This window comes from Leptodactylus fuscus, chromosome 2, assembly GCF_031893055.1.
Source record: "Leptodactylus fuscus isolate aLepFus1 chromosome 2, aLepFus1.hap2, whole genome shotgun sequence".
Taxonomy (NCBI): domain Eukaryota; kingdom Metazoa; phylum Chordata; class Amphibia; order Anura; family Leptodactylidae; genus Leptodactylus; species Leptodactylus fuscus.
In genome coordinates this window covers 212,950,421-212,970,253 of record NC_134266.1, presented here as the reverse complement: position 1 = coordinate 212,970,253, position 19,833 = coordinate 212,950,421, and the positions used below count along the sequence as shown (strand labels likewise).

Sequence of the window (19,833 nt, the reverse complement as noted above, 5' to 3'; positions counted from 1 at the left end):
GAAATCCATGGGTGAAACCTGCAGCAATAACTGAAATGCTAAGATTTTTAAAACTTGCAGAGCAGGTCACTTGGCTCTGTAGGTTTTGGTTGCAGCAAATGGGTCATCCACAACACAGAGATAGATAGATAGATAGATAGATAGATAGATAGATAGATAGATAGATCACGAGGATTAGCCACTGTGACCATTCCCATGTGCCCCAGAATAAGTATATATTCAGAGAGACAATGAAGCTGGGTGTAGTTTTGGGTTTTAACAATAACCAACCTGACTGTCTGAATACACCCAAAGCAATCACAATACCAAGCATCCATCCCTCATGGATTGTAGGTGTGTGAGTAGAAGTTCACCACCATTTTGCACCTGTGCGACATCCATAAGTCGGGTATGTTCACATAGCCACTTGCATTTTCACCCATCGGCCGCATCAGCAGTCAGTCATGGCTCTCCACTGTTGTTTAGGCCCAGTTGAATGTGCGTAACCAGCAGGGAGTGTCGCGCCGCAGAATCCGCAGCAACAACAAGCCAGACTAACCATCAGAGAAGAGAGTACATTGTGTGTGAAGATGAAAAGGATATACGATGCTCGTACATGATATCTTATGCCCACCAGGCTTCACCCAGTTTATGCACTGCTGATACAATCAATACTAAAACACTTTATATATGTTAAGTTATAAGCTATTCTAAATGAATAAATGATGATATATATATATATATCTCATCTACAGTGCCCAGGATTGGTTGCTAAGGGCAGCACAAATACTCGTAGGGACTGTTTGCACCACTGTTTTCAGTTAATCCATCCACTTAAAAGGAGAGAGGAAAACGTATCTTTTCTCTCGCCCAAGGAAATCCCTTTTATTTCAGTCTGAATCCTCTTACATGTAATCCTACAAGGGAAACAAGCGCTCCAACCCAAGTGAAGGATAAACATCTACTTGCAGCCTTTCACCCGCCAGCCTGGCATTAAAAATAACATGGACAAATGGACTGTGGGTGCACGAAGGAGGACTACAAGCAAATGCACTACGGAGATGCCATGGTAACGGCCACCGAACGTGTCTGTGAAGCACTGAACTTCCATTTTACGTTTAATGAGAGATATCTACCATGTCATTGACCATACATGTGTGCATTTTATTCTGGATTGCTTAACAAGAATGAGTCACAATTGCGTTTTCAAGGAATAAAAACTGTATGCTTTAATTGGGAGATGTAACAAAATGCCGTGAAACGCGTGACTCCTTGTTTCTATGAGAAACTGCGCTTTAACTTAAAGCTTTTACTAAGCGTTGGCTTTTATCTTCCACTAAGGAATACATCAGATGCTCCACAATGTAAAAGCCTCAGATAATTCCTTCTCTGCCACTCACCTAAATGTTAGGAACTAAAAGGAAATGCAACTTTAAACATTCTCCCGAGGAATCATTATTATACAGGAGCACTCACTCCAAACCCCATTTTCTGCTACACGAGATGTAAATTCAGTTTATGTTCTTTCAAAGCCAGAAAGCAATTTCCGTTAATGCCAACACAAACTTTATGTATCACAACTCTAAGGCCGCAGCTAAGAATTCATTTCAGCTATGTAATGGTTCCATCTCTGGGCGACTGAAGAATGGCGTGCTGTTACTCTCTACTAAAACGTAATGTCACCTATCCCCTTGCGGCGTCTTAGCATCTGACTACTACTGAGGCCAGTGGAATTACTATGCATTAATCTGGATAGAAATTTTAATATGAATAATAAAGTGATGAAAACCTTGAATTTACAATACAACAGATTTCGCAAAGTAGTAGACGTGAAAAGCAAGTTTCCCAATGCAACCAAATAGATTGTCGCTTTTATCTGCGAATTGAGTCCAATATTTGTTGCGGTTGTTTTTTCATGTGCAGCTCCTCCATCTTAGGGGGCGTTCAAACTACCGTTGGTGTCCGAAAGCAGTGTCTGTAGCTACTGTCCGTTCAAGATTTTACAATTACAATTACAATTTTACAATTACAATTTACAATTTCCATTCATTTCAATGGCATTTTATCTGTTGTCCTTTAGTGTCTGTTTGTATCTGTTTACAACCATGTCCGTTTTTTCAAGCGGACAAAAAAATCCTACATGCAATCCTATGACGGATGAGAACAATGGATGATTCGCAACAGTAGTCTGAACATCCCCTAAATCTTGTGATGTAACTTTGGATATAAGCTAAGCCAGAAAATCTTTTCCCAAGTTAAGTCATACGGCTTCTTGAAAGCTGGACACTGACTAACAGAAAGCTACCTTCCGACAGGTAGCATCAGAGTCATAGTTTTCTTTAAAACATATTTGCAGATCTCTCCCCATTGCAAGGGTTGAAATCCATGGGTGAAACCTGCAGCAATAACCGAAATGATAAGATATTAAAACTTGCAGAGCAGGTCACTTAACTGTGTAGGTTTTAGTTGCAGCAGGTGGATAGAAGTTGGTTATAACTCATCCACAACACAGAAAGTAAATCAGGGGGATTAGCTACTGTGATCGTTCCTATGTGCCCCCAGAATAAGGATATATTCAGACAGACAATGAGGCTGGGTGTAGTTTTGGATTTTAACAATAACCAACCGGACTGTCTGAATGCTTGGGGTATATTCAGAGTATTAGGCATCCATTCCTCATGGATTGACAGTGGTGTGAGCAGGTTCAACAATGGACCAAGTCTACTGCTGCTGTTATTGGTTTGTTCCCGCTAATTTCTGCCAAACTTGTTTTTGAACCGAAAAACAAAAATAGGGGTGCAGATGTGAAGCTAGCCTTAGCCTGCTTTGTCTTTTCTCTGCACACAGCATCTTAGGATCTCTTCTGAAGGGTTTGGAACCAGCATAAAGATGCACTTGTTAGGCTAAGAACAGATAAAACAAAAACCATATATCAATAAAAGTAAATCATGACTCGCTATTAAACAAATGACACACTTGACTGCCAACAAAACATACATACTACTGTAAGTGTAAAAACAGTCATGTGCTACAAAGCAGAATACCTTGGAAAAATGTGCAGTGGTTTGTGGACATTAGCTACTATAGTACGTCACACAAGTTAAGCACAGGAGGGTGGAGAAGAGTCCACAGAGCAAATCCCTTTCACAGTTAAATGCAAATGCTTTTTTTCCCAGCTGTGTTGCCGATATCTTGCTGTTTGCATAGCTCATACGCCACCTACTGCAAAACCGAGCCGACAGCTCATGCAATGCTGGCAGCGTTTTCATTCCATCATCGTGGCAGAACGGAATACGACTCTTATTTTTCTTTGAAACCAAACAAGAGCAAGGCCAGATAGAGAACGTAACACACAGTTGCTCAGAATGGAACGCAGAATCAACAGAAGGGAGAAGGATTGTGATGACAAATGCCACAATTCAGAAGACGGAGACCAAAGCACAAACTGCAAGACGGCTCTAGTTACCCTTAATGTTGGTGGATATCTATACATCACACAAAAGCAGACCTTATCCAAGTATCCAGACTCTTATCTTGAAGGTGTGGTGAACAGGAGGATTTTCTGCCCCATTGATGCAGACGGACACTACTTCATTGACAGGGATGGGTTATTATTTAGACATGTTCTAAACTTTCTCCGGAATGGAGAACTCTTACTACCTGAGGGCTTCCAAGAAAACCACCTATTGGCACAGGAAGCAGATTTCTTCAAGCTCAAGGCATTGAATGAAGCCGTAAAAGCAAGGTGGGAGAAAGAGCAGCAGGCGGCCAGAGAAACCACTTTTCTAGAAATCACAGATAACCATGACAGGTCTCAAGGGCTGAGGATCTTCTGTAATGCCCCTGACTTCATATCTAAAATAAAAGCTCGCATCGTCCTGGTTTCTAAGAGCAGACTGGACGGCTTTCCTGAGGAGTTCTGCATTTCCTCCAATGTTATCCAGTTTAAATATTTCATCAAGTCAGAAAACGGGACCCGGCTCGTGCTGAAAGAAGACAATACCTTCGTCTGCACCCTAGACACTCTCAAGTTTGAAGCCATCATGATGGCACTCAAGTGTGGCTTCAGACTCCTGACAAGCCTGGATTGCTCGAAAGGGTCAATTGTGCAAAGCGATGCACTTCATTTTATCAAGTAATTATTCCATCACGAAACAAAGGGAGTCAAGCATGCAGCGAAGCCTCATTACACAGCAGCAGTCTGGAACAACAAGACATACCCTGAAAGCAGGAGACCTGGGAGACAATGGTATGTCCATTTCTCTTAAAAACAGTGTTCCTCCTATTTACACAGGCTGCAGTAAAACCTCTGCTTTGTGTGGAAAGCTCAGACTACTGGCTACAAGGACACGGCTACTGTCCATGAAAGAGTTAAGTCTCCTCACGCAGACAATCTTGCCGAAATGTTGTGTGTACTGTACTTGTATGAGTAACAGCCTGCTCACATTATTTTATTCTTTTGGATGGGGTAAACAGAGCAGCTCTCTTTTTGGATGTGAAGCGCTCAGCATGTCTATAAAGCACAATGTCTTCGATTCAACGTACAAAACCGGATTTGGTGGAAGGTTACCTAGTTCCTTCCCATTTCCAATCTACAGACTGACATATCAAAATGCATTCACTTAGGGGGATATTTTATTTGCGCATCTATTTTCTAGGAACAAAATTCCAGACAGTGAATGCTGTGAGGCTTTACTAGAGAGGATTCATTATAGAGCGATTTGCTGTGAGTGGATTTCCAGGGTCCTAAAAAGTGACTGTTACATTGCATGTTTACATGGTACTCATAGAAGGTTACTTGAGGTAAAAGGCACAGGGACTTTGCTGTATGTAGAATTGAAAAGTGGGAAGAATTTTGCATTGCCGGGAATACCAAGTGGTAGGAAATGTTCACATGTGGGTAACCACTATTTTTAAGGCTGGGATTATTGACTAGATATGACGCAAATAGCTAAATGGTCATAATGTCTGGAGCCATCTGAGCTGACTATTACGTGACCTGCTTTGATATTTTAACAACTGTTATTCCTACAATTATACTGGGTAAAATGTGATAAGTAATGGCTCCATTATGGGGGTAGCAGAACTGTATTTTACTAAGGTAGAAAACTAACCATCCTACGGTAGCAAAGTTTCTCTAGAACTGAATGGCCAGCCCATGATTTGGCTTCCCAACAATGTACCTGTGGAGCCATTCATCTGCTGTCTTCAGTTTTCTGTGTAAACCCAACCAAAGTCATGGCAGAGTGCCGTTGCTCATCACCGGAGGAACAAAAAGTAAACTTGCTGGAGCATTGGAGATTGTGGTTCCACCACAGTTGGATAAGCTGCTGGCTACATTTTGCACTATTTCATGGAAATGTATAAAATGTAATTCCCATTTGTTAAGTCTTATTTTTTGTAATATAGAATAGGAAACATGAATTATATAAAAGTATTGCACTATTAAGGGGATAAGCAGAACTATAATGAATTCAATGAACCAATTGATACATGATATGACTTAGGTCATCCAAAATGAGCATATCAATAATGGTTGTAAGATCAATTGTATTCAGCACCTCACTAGCGGGAGGAAAAAGGGGTTTGTCCCTTAAAAAGGTTAAAAAATACGAAATCATAGCAAAATAAAAGCACAAATCTTCCAAATGGTAATGGTTAAAGCTACAAGTGCAAGTTATTAATCTCTGTTTGGCCTGCCACGTGGTTATACCAGTGTTAAAGTCCTAGTTTACTCAAGTCATGTTTGGCCAGTCAATCCCCACCAAAGTGTAACTCTTAAGGAGTCTCCGACACTAATACCAGGTTAGGGGAAAGTGTGTTTAACTCCAGTCAAACCAAAAATATAAAACTTCAGAGTATTCTATATTCTGAATGTAAAAGTTCTAGTTCTGGAGGGAAAACTTTTAATATTACATATGCGGAGCACCACATAAAATAAAACCAAATGATAAAAATACCCAATGCAGTTATTTCACCACATACAGGCATAAAAGTGGTGACATATGAAACAACTACTGTCTGCATTAGGTGACATGGGGCATACTCCTCTATTAGCTATGTATCTCCAACCTAAGCACTCATGACTATATAGTCTATTAGTTCTCATGGATGACCCCTACTTAGATGAATGCATTTGTTAAAAAGAGAACAAAGAAACTTGCTGTACTTTTTCAGTCTGCAACTAAAAGTCCAAACAGTACTTACACTTTAAAATGACCAGTTCTTAAAGTAACTTACATGTCTGTTCTGACAAAATTCACATGCTAATAGTGTAGGAAAGCAATGGACTGAATTGGGAAAGAAAAAAGAAAGTAGGCTGTCTATACGCTATAAGATGCACACTGTCAGACATCCACAACAAAGAAGTGGGGAAAAAAAACAAAACAAAAAAAATTACCCATACATACCACTACAGAACACACGGGTGAGAAGAGAGTCCTTGGAAGGGGAGAGTAAGGTACACATTTGTTTTATCAGAAAATTTCCGATGTAGACAGAATCCCTAGAAATAAGTTTGAGGATTTCTTCCCTTGAAGTGTTACTTTATTAAGCCCAAGCTTAGACAATACTTTACAACACAAAAGCCAATTTAAAATTTCTCTTAAAAGAAGTCTTAGCCAAAAGATATACATGTCAGTATAGTTCAAGTACATAGTCCAATGAATTTAACATAGTGGACATTCCCGAACAGCAAGTAGATGGTTAAAACCCGCACTTTAATACCAATGGCAGGTCTCATTTATTGTAAGAGTTGCATCGTGCTCTAACATTTACACAGCCTTCATAGGTGAAGACGTTTTTACAGTATTTATACCTAAATTAGTCATGAGCTAAAATATTATGATGTGCCTGTGCTCGGAAATTGGGGAAACACATTTAGAGCTGACAGAATGATTTTTTCTCAGTAACACAGTCTGCTGCTTTCCAGGTGACAACTCCAGATAACAATTCACACTATCGCTGCCTGTGACAGCAGTCTGCTCTGTACGACAGGCAATCTCAAGAATAAAACCAATAAACACACAGCAAGCTTTACTTATGGCAATAAGACTGTCAGGAGAAGAGCAGCCATTCCTAGGGGGCTCAAGATTAACACAAGAAACATGACATGTATTGAACTAACGGCTCCCAATCCCGGCAATCATTGAGACTAGGTCTTCCTAGGAACCATCCTGAATAAATCATGCAAGAGACTGTCCTTATAGATATGATGTTATACATATAATTAACCAGATATTCATTTGATTCCCTACAGCAGATGATGTTATAGACAGAGACTACAAATACGAGAGCATAGATGAAGTATACAGAGTACATACAGTACCCATACGGTGAGGTCTGTACAGCGGAGTTCTGGTTAGAAGAAATACCTACCAATATTACACCATGAAGGCCCACCTGGTGCTCAACTTAACTAGCTTTATGTGCCATATGGGGTTCACTGGGATTTTAGAACATCTTATAAAATATCAAAATGTTTACAAATAGTACTGTGAAGTTTTGTTATAACTGCATCTATAGGTAACAATATTTACTGTCAGATAAAAGATAACTGTAAAGATGGACACATGGCTGACACTGCCAAATAAAGGGTTAATGGGCAAGTAAGACAAGAAGGAAGTCACTGACTACATATCCAAAGCCCAGTGGAAACAGAGATATGCGCAAGACTATGCACTTGTCCACAAAGACTTTCATGAAGACTCGTACGTGTTCTATGGACTGATAAAATCAGATCTTCCTTAGTGCTGGAGATGGTGCCAGGTTCACATGCTGACTGAACTTTAAGTTGGACTAAGATTCTCTGAGAAGGGTCAAAGCACTTTCTTGGAAATAAACTACAGAAATAACAAACAAATGGATTTGGCAGATGCTAAATGTGAACTATGTAACAAGATTGTAAATGCAATTACACTGTAGCACTGAAGAGTTAGACTTCCAAGCAAAACTACTGGAGTTGTGTGTGACTTATTTACATGCAGAAAATGATGAATATACAGAGGAAGTAGTAAGCAATAGTATGAGGATTATGGTCATTGAGAACCTCACACTGAACATATTGTACATCAGAAGGATAAATCACTTGTTGAGAACAGAAAAAGAATCAATAGCGGCTTATTTGCTTAAAGGGGCTGTCCAATACTCATGGACAGGACACATATGAGATCCATGGATGTCAGAGACCCTAAATATCTGTTGCGTTTACAGACCTGGAAGCAATTGTCAGGCCTATTTATATATATATATATATATATATATATATATATTATTATAATAGGTAGCATTGAAAAACCCCTTTAAACAGAGCCGGTCACGCCTCGTGGCACGTCTGCTTTATACAATAATTGTATTCTTCATAAAATAACTTTACATAGTATATTATTTCTCTTCTTTAGCTCTAAATTAATTGTTCCAACGCACTTCCTTCAGTGTGAAACAAGTCTTTGATGAGAACGGGAATATAGTTTTCAATTAAAACATTTCTAAGAGAAGCTTCTCGCAACAGAGTTATGAGAACAGAAGCTTCAGATCTGTATGTAATGGGGAATACAACTTTGCACTGAAACAGACATGTCAGGAACAGCGACCGATCCTTTTTAAGTTGCCAATACTTAAAGGGGCTCTATCAGCAAAATTATGCTGATCGAGCCCCATGTATGCATGTATAGCTTTTAAAAAGGCCATTAAGGCACCGCCAATCTAATTTTAAACCCCCCCGCCCATTTTAAAATAAAACTATAATAAAACATATATGTAAATGATACCGGATCATGCACGCTGGGTGGTCGTGCGCGATCCGACGTCATCTTCGGTCCCTCCTTCCTCTTCTTTCTTCTTCCAGTGACGTCCTCCTGTTCTGGCTCTTCTCCGCCTTCATCTTCTGTTTTTCCAGCGGGTTGTGTTCGCGCCACCGCCATTTTTGTTGTAGTTCTAAGTATCCTAAGAACTATGCGAGCATGCACAGAACGCTTGCGAATGTCTTCATATCCAGAAGAAAAGAAGATGAAAGCGGAGAAGAGCCAGGACAGGAAGACGTCGCTGGAAGAAAGAAGAGGAAGGAGGGACCGAAGATCACGTTGGATCGTGCATGACCGCCCAGCGTGCACGTTCAGGTATCATTTACATATATGTTTTTATAGTTTTATTTTAAAACAGGAGCAGGGTTTAAAATTAGATTAGCGGTGCCTGAATAGCCTTTTTAAAGGCTATCCATGCATACGTGCGGTTCTATCAGCATAAATTTGCTGATGGAGCCCCTTTAATGTAACATCTTATAATATGCTGTAGTGTTGTATGGCCTATTAGACTCTTTAGGTCTACTTGTTGCTCTCCCCAGTGTCCCCCTCCCTCCAGATCAATATGAGCTCTAGTCTGCAGAAGGCAGGCAGGGTACAAATAACCAGCTGGTCTTCTAGTGAAGTTCTAGTAAAATGTCTATACTATTTGCAAGAGATTTTCTGTAGAAAGTGAAATATTAGTTTAGCCAAAGGCCGCTCTCCTATCTCCCAATGGTTCCTAGAACTAAAAATCTGTCTAGAAATATTGTAAGCTGGTCCAGTCAAATAAAAATGTAAAGCTCATCTACACATATGAATACTTATTCCAAAACTCAAGGTTTATTATGGTCTTAGGTAACCTGTCCTAGACTACCGTAAGAAATTTTAGTAAGGTTCATGGACATTGCCTTATGGGGCATGTGAAGAGGGAAAACAAAGGTTAAAGATTTTCTTGTAGGTTCTTCATTTCTAACTAGAGGTTAAACTTCCTCATGGCAGACACAAAATTCTAATGTCCCCCTAATGCAGGATCTGTTACAGAAAGCAGGAACAGAGATGAAAAAAAAAAATGAACATGGATCCAAAATCTTAGTCTGTATACATTCCACTAGTGACACAGATATACACACCACAAGAAGTCAGCTTCGCTATGAAAGCAATGCAATTTTTTCTTTAAAATCACAAACTGCTTTGCTCATGTGTCAAGATATCATAATAATCTATCACAATATTTTATATACACCATTCCAGACAGCTTCGGTAAGGTCTGGCTGATAACACGTGCCTATAAGGATTTATTAATCCCATAAGTCGGCCATAACTTCTATTTAGGCCTATAAAACATATATTACCACTGTGTCCAGTATTGCATCCCAGTTTCATTCACAGAGATGAACTGTAATACCAGACGCAGCCCATAAAGTCTGAGTGGCGCCACCAAGTGAATTAAAAAGCAGACTTTTTTCCCCTCCATCTCCCTTTTAATCACTCCCTTTATCTCAATGTTCTCTTGCCATTAGCAGCCTAGTATGTGATAATAAGTTATTCAGCACCTCAGCTGCTACCCTACAGGCATCATTACCTGAACACAGATATTGTTTGGATCTCAGTGGCACTGTCATAAAGAGCTGACAAGCGTTGCATCAGTCCTTGTAAAAACACCGTTCTGGAACCAAGGGACATGTAAATCGTGCTTTCATATCACCTCCAAGGTCTGCAGAACAGGGGCAGGGATCTCAATTCCCTACTATCCTGCAAGGAATCACTTTAACGGGAGCCTGACAAATGCTTTATGGCTACCAAATTAAAAACAGAATCAGGTAGGGGGCTTACCTGGCAGAGCTTCCAATGGCTTCTCCAATTATGTCCTTACAACAATGCACCGATACCAGCATCCACAATGAAATAACATTTATTCTGTATGTGAATTAGTTATATAAAAGGCATATGCACAGAGACCTAGTGCTAGAAGTCAACCTCATGTCACATCATCTCCTCCACGGTGAAGGATACCACGCAGCCTCTCTGAAGTCACCTCAACTGGCCTTGCAGATCTTGTCTGGTTACATACCACCCACCCCCCACCCCCCCCAAAGGTGGACGTACACCCCTGGCTTTGGACATCACAATACGCCAGAGTGACATCAGAGTCTCATGTACATACACTGTGATGTCCTGAAGCCAGACTTGTTAGTTAAACAGCCGCTGTGGGGTCACTCTTCTGTGCAACTTACAGGTGTCCTGTATGCGGAGTAAGGTTAGGCACACAGCATATACAGAAGTGCTTATTTCAGTAGGCACTATAAGGGAGGGTATCAATTTAAATAAAATTTCCGGCAATGCCCCCTTTGGATATTGTGGGAAAATGTACGACATGGATTGGTGTAACCCATTCACTGCTTACCATGCACAGCACTGTGCCTTGTATTGCTGCTGAGCCTCATTCAATTCAATGGGACTGAGCTGCAGCATGGCCATGTAACCATGGTAGGAGGCAAGGATGTGGAGCTTATCATCATAGTCCCAGAAAACCTTTTCTCTCCCCCTTCAAATATAAAAGCTTTGAGTCACCCACTTTCAATATCTGATAGGTCAATTAAGGTCTCTTGTCAAGTGGGTGGTTCCAAGCAGGAGCAGACAAGGGGATGAGTCTGAGTTATCAACACTGACCAGAGTGGAGCCAGAGACCACCCATTTAACAGTAGACAGCCGAGACACCCACTTAACAGTAAGGGTCTCTTTTGCAAATCAGGCACCAAAACTGACAGAACTTATTGCTCAGGAACCAGGGAGGTCTACTGAAAAAAAAACTGTGCCGAAATCAGTGGAGCTTATTTTAAAAAGTCATATAAATCAGCAGGCGTCAATAATTTGTGAGGTGACATGGGGATCACCCGAATCATAAAATGTCTAGTATAACCTCTCAGCAGGCTTGTCATGACATGCGACCCTTTAGGGTGCATTCAGACTACGTAACGCCGGGCGTGTATGAGAGCCGTACACGCCGGCATTACGGCAGACTGCCGAACACTTCCCATTCACTTCAATGGGAGCGCTCGTAACAGCGGCGTTTACGAGCGCTCCCATTGAAGTGAATGGGAAGTGTTCGGCAGTCTGCCGTAATGCCGGCGTGTACGGCTCTCATACACGCCCGGCGTTACGTAGTCTGCATGCACCCTTAGGGTGCATGCACACTACGTAACGCCGGGCGTGTATGAGAGCCGTACACGCCGGCGTTACAGCAGGGCTGCCGAACACTTCCCATTCACTTCAATGGGAGCGCTCGTAAACGCCGCTGTTACGAGCGCTCCCATTGAAGTGAATGGGAAGTGTTCGGCAGTCTGCCGTAATGCCGGCGTGTACGGCTCTCATACACGCCCGGCGTTACGTAGTGTGCATGCACCCTTAGGGTGCATTCACACTGAGTAAACGCTAGCTTATTTTGTAGAGTAAAATTACACTTGTAAATTTTGCTATCCCATTGACTTCAATGACATTTTACAGGCGTATTTTTACAGGCGTATTTTTTACAGGCGTATTTTTACACTTGTAAAAAAATATCATTGAAGTCAATGGGATAGCAAAATTTACAAGTGTAATTTTACTCTACAAAATAAGCTAGCGTTTACTCAGTGTGAATGCACCCTTACATAGGACTACAATTTATGATGGCAGATCCACTTTAATACGGAGTTCTCCATTTTATAGCTGTTCAGCCTATATTTGGATCAGCAAGTGGATGTAGCACCTGAAAGTAAATGAAGAGCTTGCAGAATTACCGTTATTATAAGCTGCGTGCATACAGGGAGTAGGCTTCAACCAATGACTGCATCGCAGGTAGGGATGTCAGAAAGTGGCATTATTTTAGCAACTACGCCTGTACAACCCAACAATATGCAGCCATTTTGATTCTAGTGCTGTTAAAAAGAACAGTGTACAAGGCACCTAGGAAAATTGTATCTGACAGACTAGAGTAAGAGATGCCCTTGGTTGTGTGGTCCCATGCACACAACCACATCATGTCTATGGAAAACGGTGCATGTGTATCCCAGACTGAACTCACCTGTGTGTATAAAACTCACAGCTATGATGCACGGAGCTCCTGAATGGCCCAATGGTTGTAGTAATGCACAGACATAAAGCTGTCAATGTATATTACGGTAGCAACTGAACCGTCTGGGAGAGAAAGGCATCATAACTGACTAGGATGTATTTAGTTTTATGCACACAGCTGGAACATATGGCCCACACACCGGACTCGGTCAGGTGCATGGGGCCTAATTCTTCTTTAATGAATGGGACTGAGCAACAATACTAAGCACAGTCACCATACAAGCTTGTAGTAAAGACACCACAGCAACCAATATAGCCCTGGACAACCTGCTTACAGACACTGGTATATTATGCTTCATATTAAAGTGTACATCCACTTCTGCGCAGCAGCTGGGTCATTGAGAGATGTTAGAAGATGGCATTGGTTAGGTTCATGGCGCTGGTAATACCACATATAATGAGAACAGCTCTAATATTTCCATATAGTAGAATTTTGTTCCCTGCAGTTCTATAACACGCATAGATACAAGTTAAAAAACAGCACAACAATTTGTAAAGCGCGGCGGGTTCCTTCATTTTATCTATCAGTGGGGTTTCCTGCGCGCAGACCACCACCATTATCTCTGTGACATATCTGTAGATACAAAAGGTAAAACTTTTACTTAAGCATCAAACAAAACAAAAAAATCCTCCAACGATAAACAGAGACCAATGCAGACAATTAAATGGCTACATATGAAAAAGAAACGCTTCTTCATGTACCGACCGCTAATACTTTTAAGGCCTGCCAGCGGGACTGAAGTCTTGCCGCAGGGCAGCTTACAAAGACATCTAAATTGCTACCGATACCCTCATCAACAAAAGCCCACCCAAGGCTCTGTGAAAATAAAAGACTTTCATGTGTGAATGGATCTACAGCATCCAAGTGCTGCAAAAAAAAATCATTAAACCTCAGCAAGAAAACGTCGCTGCCGCAGTGCGAAACTGCTGACCCCTCAAGCAGAGAGGCTTAAAACAAGGTTCTTATTAAATACATCCAAAATAAAGCAACAAAACCAAACATCTGTTCACACGACACTTTATAGGGCGACATCCCATCTCTTGCTATCTTAGCTCGAAGTTTATCTACAGCTCTGCAGTATTACAGATCCATTACTCGTTTCTCTTTTTTTGGACTCAAAGTTCTTGAGGCATATGATTTATCTACAACACTTCTTCAGTGTAACAATCGCAAGCGGCGTTTTTGCGCTGCCCATGCCACTTTCCTCAAATGGGTGTGTGGTGTGGGCATTGCCAGGGGTATGACATCACCCGATTTATTATCATACACACCAAACTGTTGTAAACGGTGCTGGAACTCTATTGCAGCTATGAGTTGGCATAGATTTCCCGCCAGCCATACCACATGGTGGTAGAGCATCACATATATAAGGAGGAGTCTAGTTATAAGTGAGGCGCACCCTCCACCAGCAAAGGGAATATGGAGACTGGCATTGATAACGCAGTCTTCACAAATAGTCCCCACTCAATCTGTGACAGTACAGTCGGGCCAAAGGGTTTGAGACAGACACAAATTTTGCTGTTCTTGTAAAAGGTTTAGACACCATTCTTTATTCATGCCATTAAACAAAGTTTTCTGCAAACCAAAAACATTGCAGCAGTAGTCTGCACCCAATGGCTCTCCTGTCATTATGCGGGGGTTCTCCATTTTATTTTATTTTTTTAAACAAAAAGTGAAGAACTCTGGTAGAAAAAAAAAAAAAAACTTAGTTGAGAAATACATAGTTCTCATATCCACTATGCAAACTGGCAATATCTAAGGGACAAGCATATGGCAGGAAACATATGCTTACATATGCTAATATTTTAAGTGTGAATAAGGACGTACTTCAATATGTGTAAATGAACAATTGTGAGTGGGTGAGTTTAAGTCCCTATGTTCAAGATTCTTAGAATGGGGAACAGGGGGTTAAAGAAGACCTTTCATCAGATTGGGCACAGGCAGTTCTATATACTGCTGGAAAGCTTTCCCGATCTGTGCCCGGTGTAAAGCGCTATCGGTCCCGGTACCGTAGCGCTTTAGTGTCAGAAGGGCGTTTCTGACAGTTAGCCAGGGACGCCCTTCTGCCCAGCAGCGTCTATCGCGCTGTACAGTGTGAGCAGGGAGGAACGCCCCCTCCCTCTGCTCACACAGCTCGTCCATAGACAAGTACTATCAGGAGGGGAGGGGGCGTTCCTCCCCGCTCCACAGTACAGCGCAATAGGCGCTGCTGGGCAGAAGGGCGTCCCTGGCTAACTATCAAACGCCCTTCTGACACTAAAGCGCTACGGTACCGGGACTGATAGCGCTTTACCCGGGGTACAGATCGGGAAAGCCGACAGTGCGCTGTCAGCTTTCCAGTAGTATATAAAACTGCCTGTACCCAATCTGATGAAAGGTCCTCTTTAAGAGACAACACTTCCCATTATACCTAAGGCTTAGTTCACACGTAAATAATGTGTGGCTTATTTTGGCACCGGAAAAAAACACTTCCTAATTAGGAAGCGTTTTTTTTGACCATGGCATGGTTCTTGTGGAGCGTTTTTTCGCCATTTTGGAACCAACTGGAGAAAAAGAAGGGGGGGGGGGGGGGGGGAAATAATCAATTTTTGGATTCCCACCAAAGAGGACGAGATGATAAGAAACCTCACCCACACATTACTGAAAATGCACAGCAGATAATGCAATTAAGTTTTTATTTTATTTTTCTTTAATAAAGAAAACGACAGCTTGTTTTTTTTATCTGCAGAAATTCTTTGTTTTTGCTGGTACTTTTCCACTTTTTTTTTTTTTTTTTTTAAGTGTAAATTTTTATTAGAAAATTTTTTAAAACAATGAAACAAAAACAAGCCCTAACCAAAGGCCAATAAAAACAATAACAAAACGGAAATGTGAAAAAGGGGGAGGATGGGATGGGCCCTAGAAGATTTTTTTCCACTTTGTATTTTTTCTGAGGTTTTTTTTCTCCCCATGCTGGTCAAACAAGTTAAAATACAGGCAGAAAATGTTCTGATGGAAAGTCTGTATCAGAATAAGAAGCAAGCTTTAAGGTAAAAGATTAAAAAAAATATATAGATAGATAGATAGATAGATAGATAGATAGATAGATAGATAGATAGATATAAATATAATAATTGCACAGTGTGACTTTTTAGCCTGCATTTCTGCATTTTTTTTTTTACATAACTTTTCTGTAAAATAACTTTGTATATGGCTTTATTAATAGGTGCATCGTGAATTTAAAAAAAAAATTCAAATAAGTTTTTATTAAGATTTTATCAGTTAATTTACAACAAGAGCAAATTTAACAAGCTCTAGAATAAAATTTATTTCTGTGCATGTCTATCGCAAACATGCCCAAAGGCGATTACTAATCTTGCAGTGCTCCTCGGCTCTGTGCAGCAAGTTGTTCCCCTTTAAGTGAATGAGAGTTGAACTACAACAATTTCACTATAATGTAAGTAGCTCTCTGCTTATGCCCTAAATACTGTATAGTACTAGGACTCACACCAGCCCTGAACATTTGGTTGGCAACTGGCTGGGTATCACGGCCTCCTTTGTGGCGACATGATTTTTCTACATTAATATATACAGAGAAGTTTTCTGGGTTAAGTCATCAATATTAGATCAGTGGGGGTCTGACAACTAGCAAAAAAAACTGTAGCACTCAGGCATGCGCTGCTTCCTCTTTACAGGTTGTGATACTGAGTCTTGAGTCTCATGGTCTATGTGCAGATCTGTCCATTTCAAGAGAACACAATGTACAGCAATGTGCCTAGTATTCACTACCTGCTGTATTAAAGGGATTCTACCATTAAAAACCTTTTTTTTCTCGTTGACACTACAGAATAACCTTAAGAAAGGCTATTCTTCTCCTACCTTTAGCGGTCTTCTCTGTCCCGCTGTTCAGTAGAAATCCCGGTTTTGTTTGGTATGCAAATGAGTTCTCTCGCAGCACTGGGGGGCGGTCTCCAGCGCTCAAACAGCACTGGGGGCATCCCCAATGCTGCCAGAGAACTCTGCAGCGCCGCCTCCATCTTCTTCAGGAACGGGGTCTTCACACTTCTTCTTCCGCGGGTTGGCTTCAAACGTGTAGGCCTTGGGCAAAGTTGACTGCGCATGCCCACCGGCCACAAGAAAATGGCCGCTTACACAGTAAGCATGCCTAGAAGATTGAAACCAAGGATGGAAGAAAACACAGGGAGAGGGCATTCCAGATGCCGTTGAGCGCAGGAGACCGCCCCCAGTGCTGCAAGAGAACTCATCTGCATACCAAAGAAAACTGGGAACTCTACCAAACGGCGGTGTGGAGAAGACATCTAAAGGTAGGAGAAGAATAGCCTTTCTTAAGGCTATTCCTACGTGTTAGTTAGAAAAATGATAGGATCCCTTTAAAAAAAAATTAGCAACCATTCAACTTTTAGTTTGAGGAAGTCTTTACATTACACTTTAAAAATTAAAAAAAAAAAAAAATTGTTTGCAAGTGAAATTATTTTCTTAATCTAGTACTTCAAAGGTATTTCTAATAGGACTACTTTATCATTTAGATAACTAATTACAGAAAAGAAAAAGAATTAACTGCTAAACTTCTACTAAAAACTGTGAAAGTCTTCACTAACGTCTCATGGGCAAATAGGATAAATTGCAAAGACTTATTAGAGAGGCAATGTATTCATTAGAATCCATTAGGGATAAGTATGTTTCCTATCAATTAAACTGCTGAGGAGGGAGTTGGATGCATTCACTGACTGTAATGAAGAGTTCATCATTTGAGTCAGCAATGAGCAGTAAATCACAGAAGTTGACATGATGTAAAATAATGCAAAGGTTATCATCAGATATTAACTCCACAAGGGAATTCCACACCACATTTAATATTCTCTTTTATTCAGTGTCCTTAGGGATTGTAGCCTTCCATCACTCCTTAATGAGCCGTAACACACTGAATCCCAAAAATTCAATAAAATCACAACATACAGTACATAAAGAAAGCAAATAATGCCCCGATGTTTTCTCCATTTTAAAAAGCTTGAAGGCTGCAAATATGATCTATCCAACCGGATGAAACTGTTTTCACCCATTCTTTCTGGAAGATTTTACTAACCTTTAATAAATATACAATAATAATAATAGAGTTATATCTGACCTTCAGATGAGCTACCTGACCGGCTGCTGTGTACACATCAGATAGCCCAGGACTATTTCAACAAGCCCAGAAACTCCACAGAAAAAAAACACAAAAACAAAAAAAAACACAAGGGCACAAGGCATTACATTATGTGTGTGTGGGGTGGAGGGATTTCTATTGCATTAGTGGCCCCAGTTCAAATGTTTCCCAAGAGTAGGGAAAATTTTATGTAATACACTATATTAACCCATTTACTTCTTCTCTAGAAATACCCTGCCTGAACGTTGTCAGAAAGAATCCGTCTCATACACAAAGCAGATTTATCATCCATGTCTAGAAGAAAAACTGCCTTGTTTCTCATAGAACTCTGCAGAATTTTCACATGCAAAATACTACATGAAAGCTTTGCAGAGACTGGTTGCTACAGACAACAAAAACAGTGTCAGTTTATGACAATTTGAGTATTTCCTGTATGTACAGACATAACTGCCTAAGAGGAAGTAACTTCGCATAGCTGTATATTCAGTATTATACCACCTGCAATAGTAATTCTGGTGTCATACGAAAGCTGAGATTCTCAGGCCAGGTTCACATCAAAGCTGCTTGCAGTAGTTTTCTCTCGGCATGTTTCGTGTAGAACCCACACGGACCTCATTATCGTTTACGGGGTCCAAGTGGTTTCTATCTAAACGCTTTTTAATATGAAAACGTTTCCATTGGGGTGGGTTCTCCAGTGGACTCCCCGAACGCTGATGTGAATCAGCCCTCACTATACTATTAAAATCTCCATATCCAAGAAAAAGCAGGCAGCACACCAAGTAATTGTGAAAAAAAAGTGAAGGAGGTATACGGTGTGTGTGTGTGTGTGTGTGTGTGTATATTTACATACACACACACGCACATCTCACACTTGTTAAAGGACGCAATCAGTTTGTGAGTTTCACAGGAAGCCCATAGGAAGGGTGCCATAAAGCAAAAACCTTCAGTTATTTTTCTGGTATTAGAAATCCACAAAAAAGGGGGTTTGCAACTTCTTGAAATGCCATTTATGAGAAAAATTCTTGAAAATACCATTTTCACCCTACCTTTTCCGCTAACTGTGGTGGAAAGGGGTCATTGGTTCATCAAATTTGTTATCATCCAATTTTCAGGGTGTAAACGATACCTTTAATCTTTATCAGCTACAAGATTGCAAAGACTTCAGTGTAGGTACATGGCCCGCTGGCAGTCGCTCCTGATTCATGAGCCTCACTATATATTTTGTGCCGGGATTACCATTAACAAACAAACAAACAAAAACACGACTTGATAAATGTCTTTTTAAACCATGTACATGTGAAGATTCACAGCTAATACCCCATGGTGACATTATTCAGTGCTCAGGATCAGCCTTCATTTTTACAATTTTGTTTTTCATGATTCATTTATAAAGCCTGAATTTTCTGAAATGTAAATTTCTACAGATTAGGGGGATTTATACTGATAATGGTTGCTATGGAAACTTAAACATTGATAAAACCTGATACAAAGTACAGTGTGTTACATCTTGCAAAGAAAACACCTAATTCCCAAGATGAATGTCTCATCACCATTTATAACAGGAGGCGCCAAGCACTGGCACAGGGATGACTGACCCTTCCAATGCAGGAGCCACAGGCTCAATACCAGCCAGGTTACTTCTTCCCTCAACACATACATGTCATTTCAAAAGGGAATTTTTGGGGCAAATACATTTTATTCCCACAGACAAAAAGCAATGGTAAACTGGAAAGATTCACTGGTACATGTGACCCATCATAAATAAGGCTTACCACCCAGTGGTGCTGAGGTTATCTACACCAGATTAGTAAATG

General features: G+C 40.7%; 3 protein-coding genes across 4 annotated transcripts in view; 2 read left to right on the top strand and 1 right to left on the bottom strand.

Moving 5' to 3' along the window:
• Window positions 1-19,833, top strand: part of TPT1 (tumor protein, translationally-controlled 1) — a 279,090-nt gene that overhangs the window by 127,181 nt on the left and 132,076 nt on the right. The gene's annotated exons all lie outside the window — the stretch shown is intronic.
• The window catches only part of GTF2F2 (general transcription factor IIF subunit 2), a 131,606-nt gene that overhangs the window by 76,667 nt on the left and 35,106 nt on the right, over window positions 1-19,833 (bottom strand). The window lies entirely within an intron of this gene.
• On the top strand, window positions 3,105-5,017 carry KCTD4 (potassium channel tetramerization domain containing 4). The gene has a single exon (XM_075262843.1). It carries the CDS (start codon window positions 3,345-3,347, stop codon window positions 4,116-4,118), a length of 774 nt encoding a protein of 257 aa, XP_075118944.1. The 5' UTR covers window positions 3,105-3,344; the 3' UTR covers window positions 4,119-5,017.

What these genes read in the sequence shown, in the direction of transcription:
- KCTD4 (XM_075262843.1), top strand. Translation starts at nt 3,345, where the DNA reads ATGGAACGCAGAATCAACAGAAGGGAGAAGGATTGTGATGACAAATGC.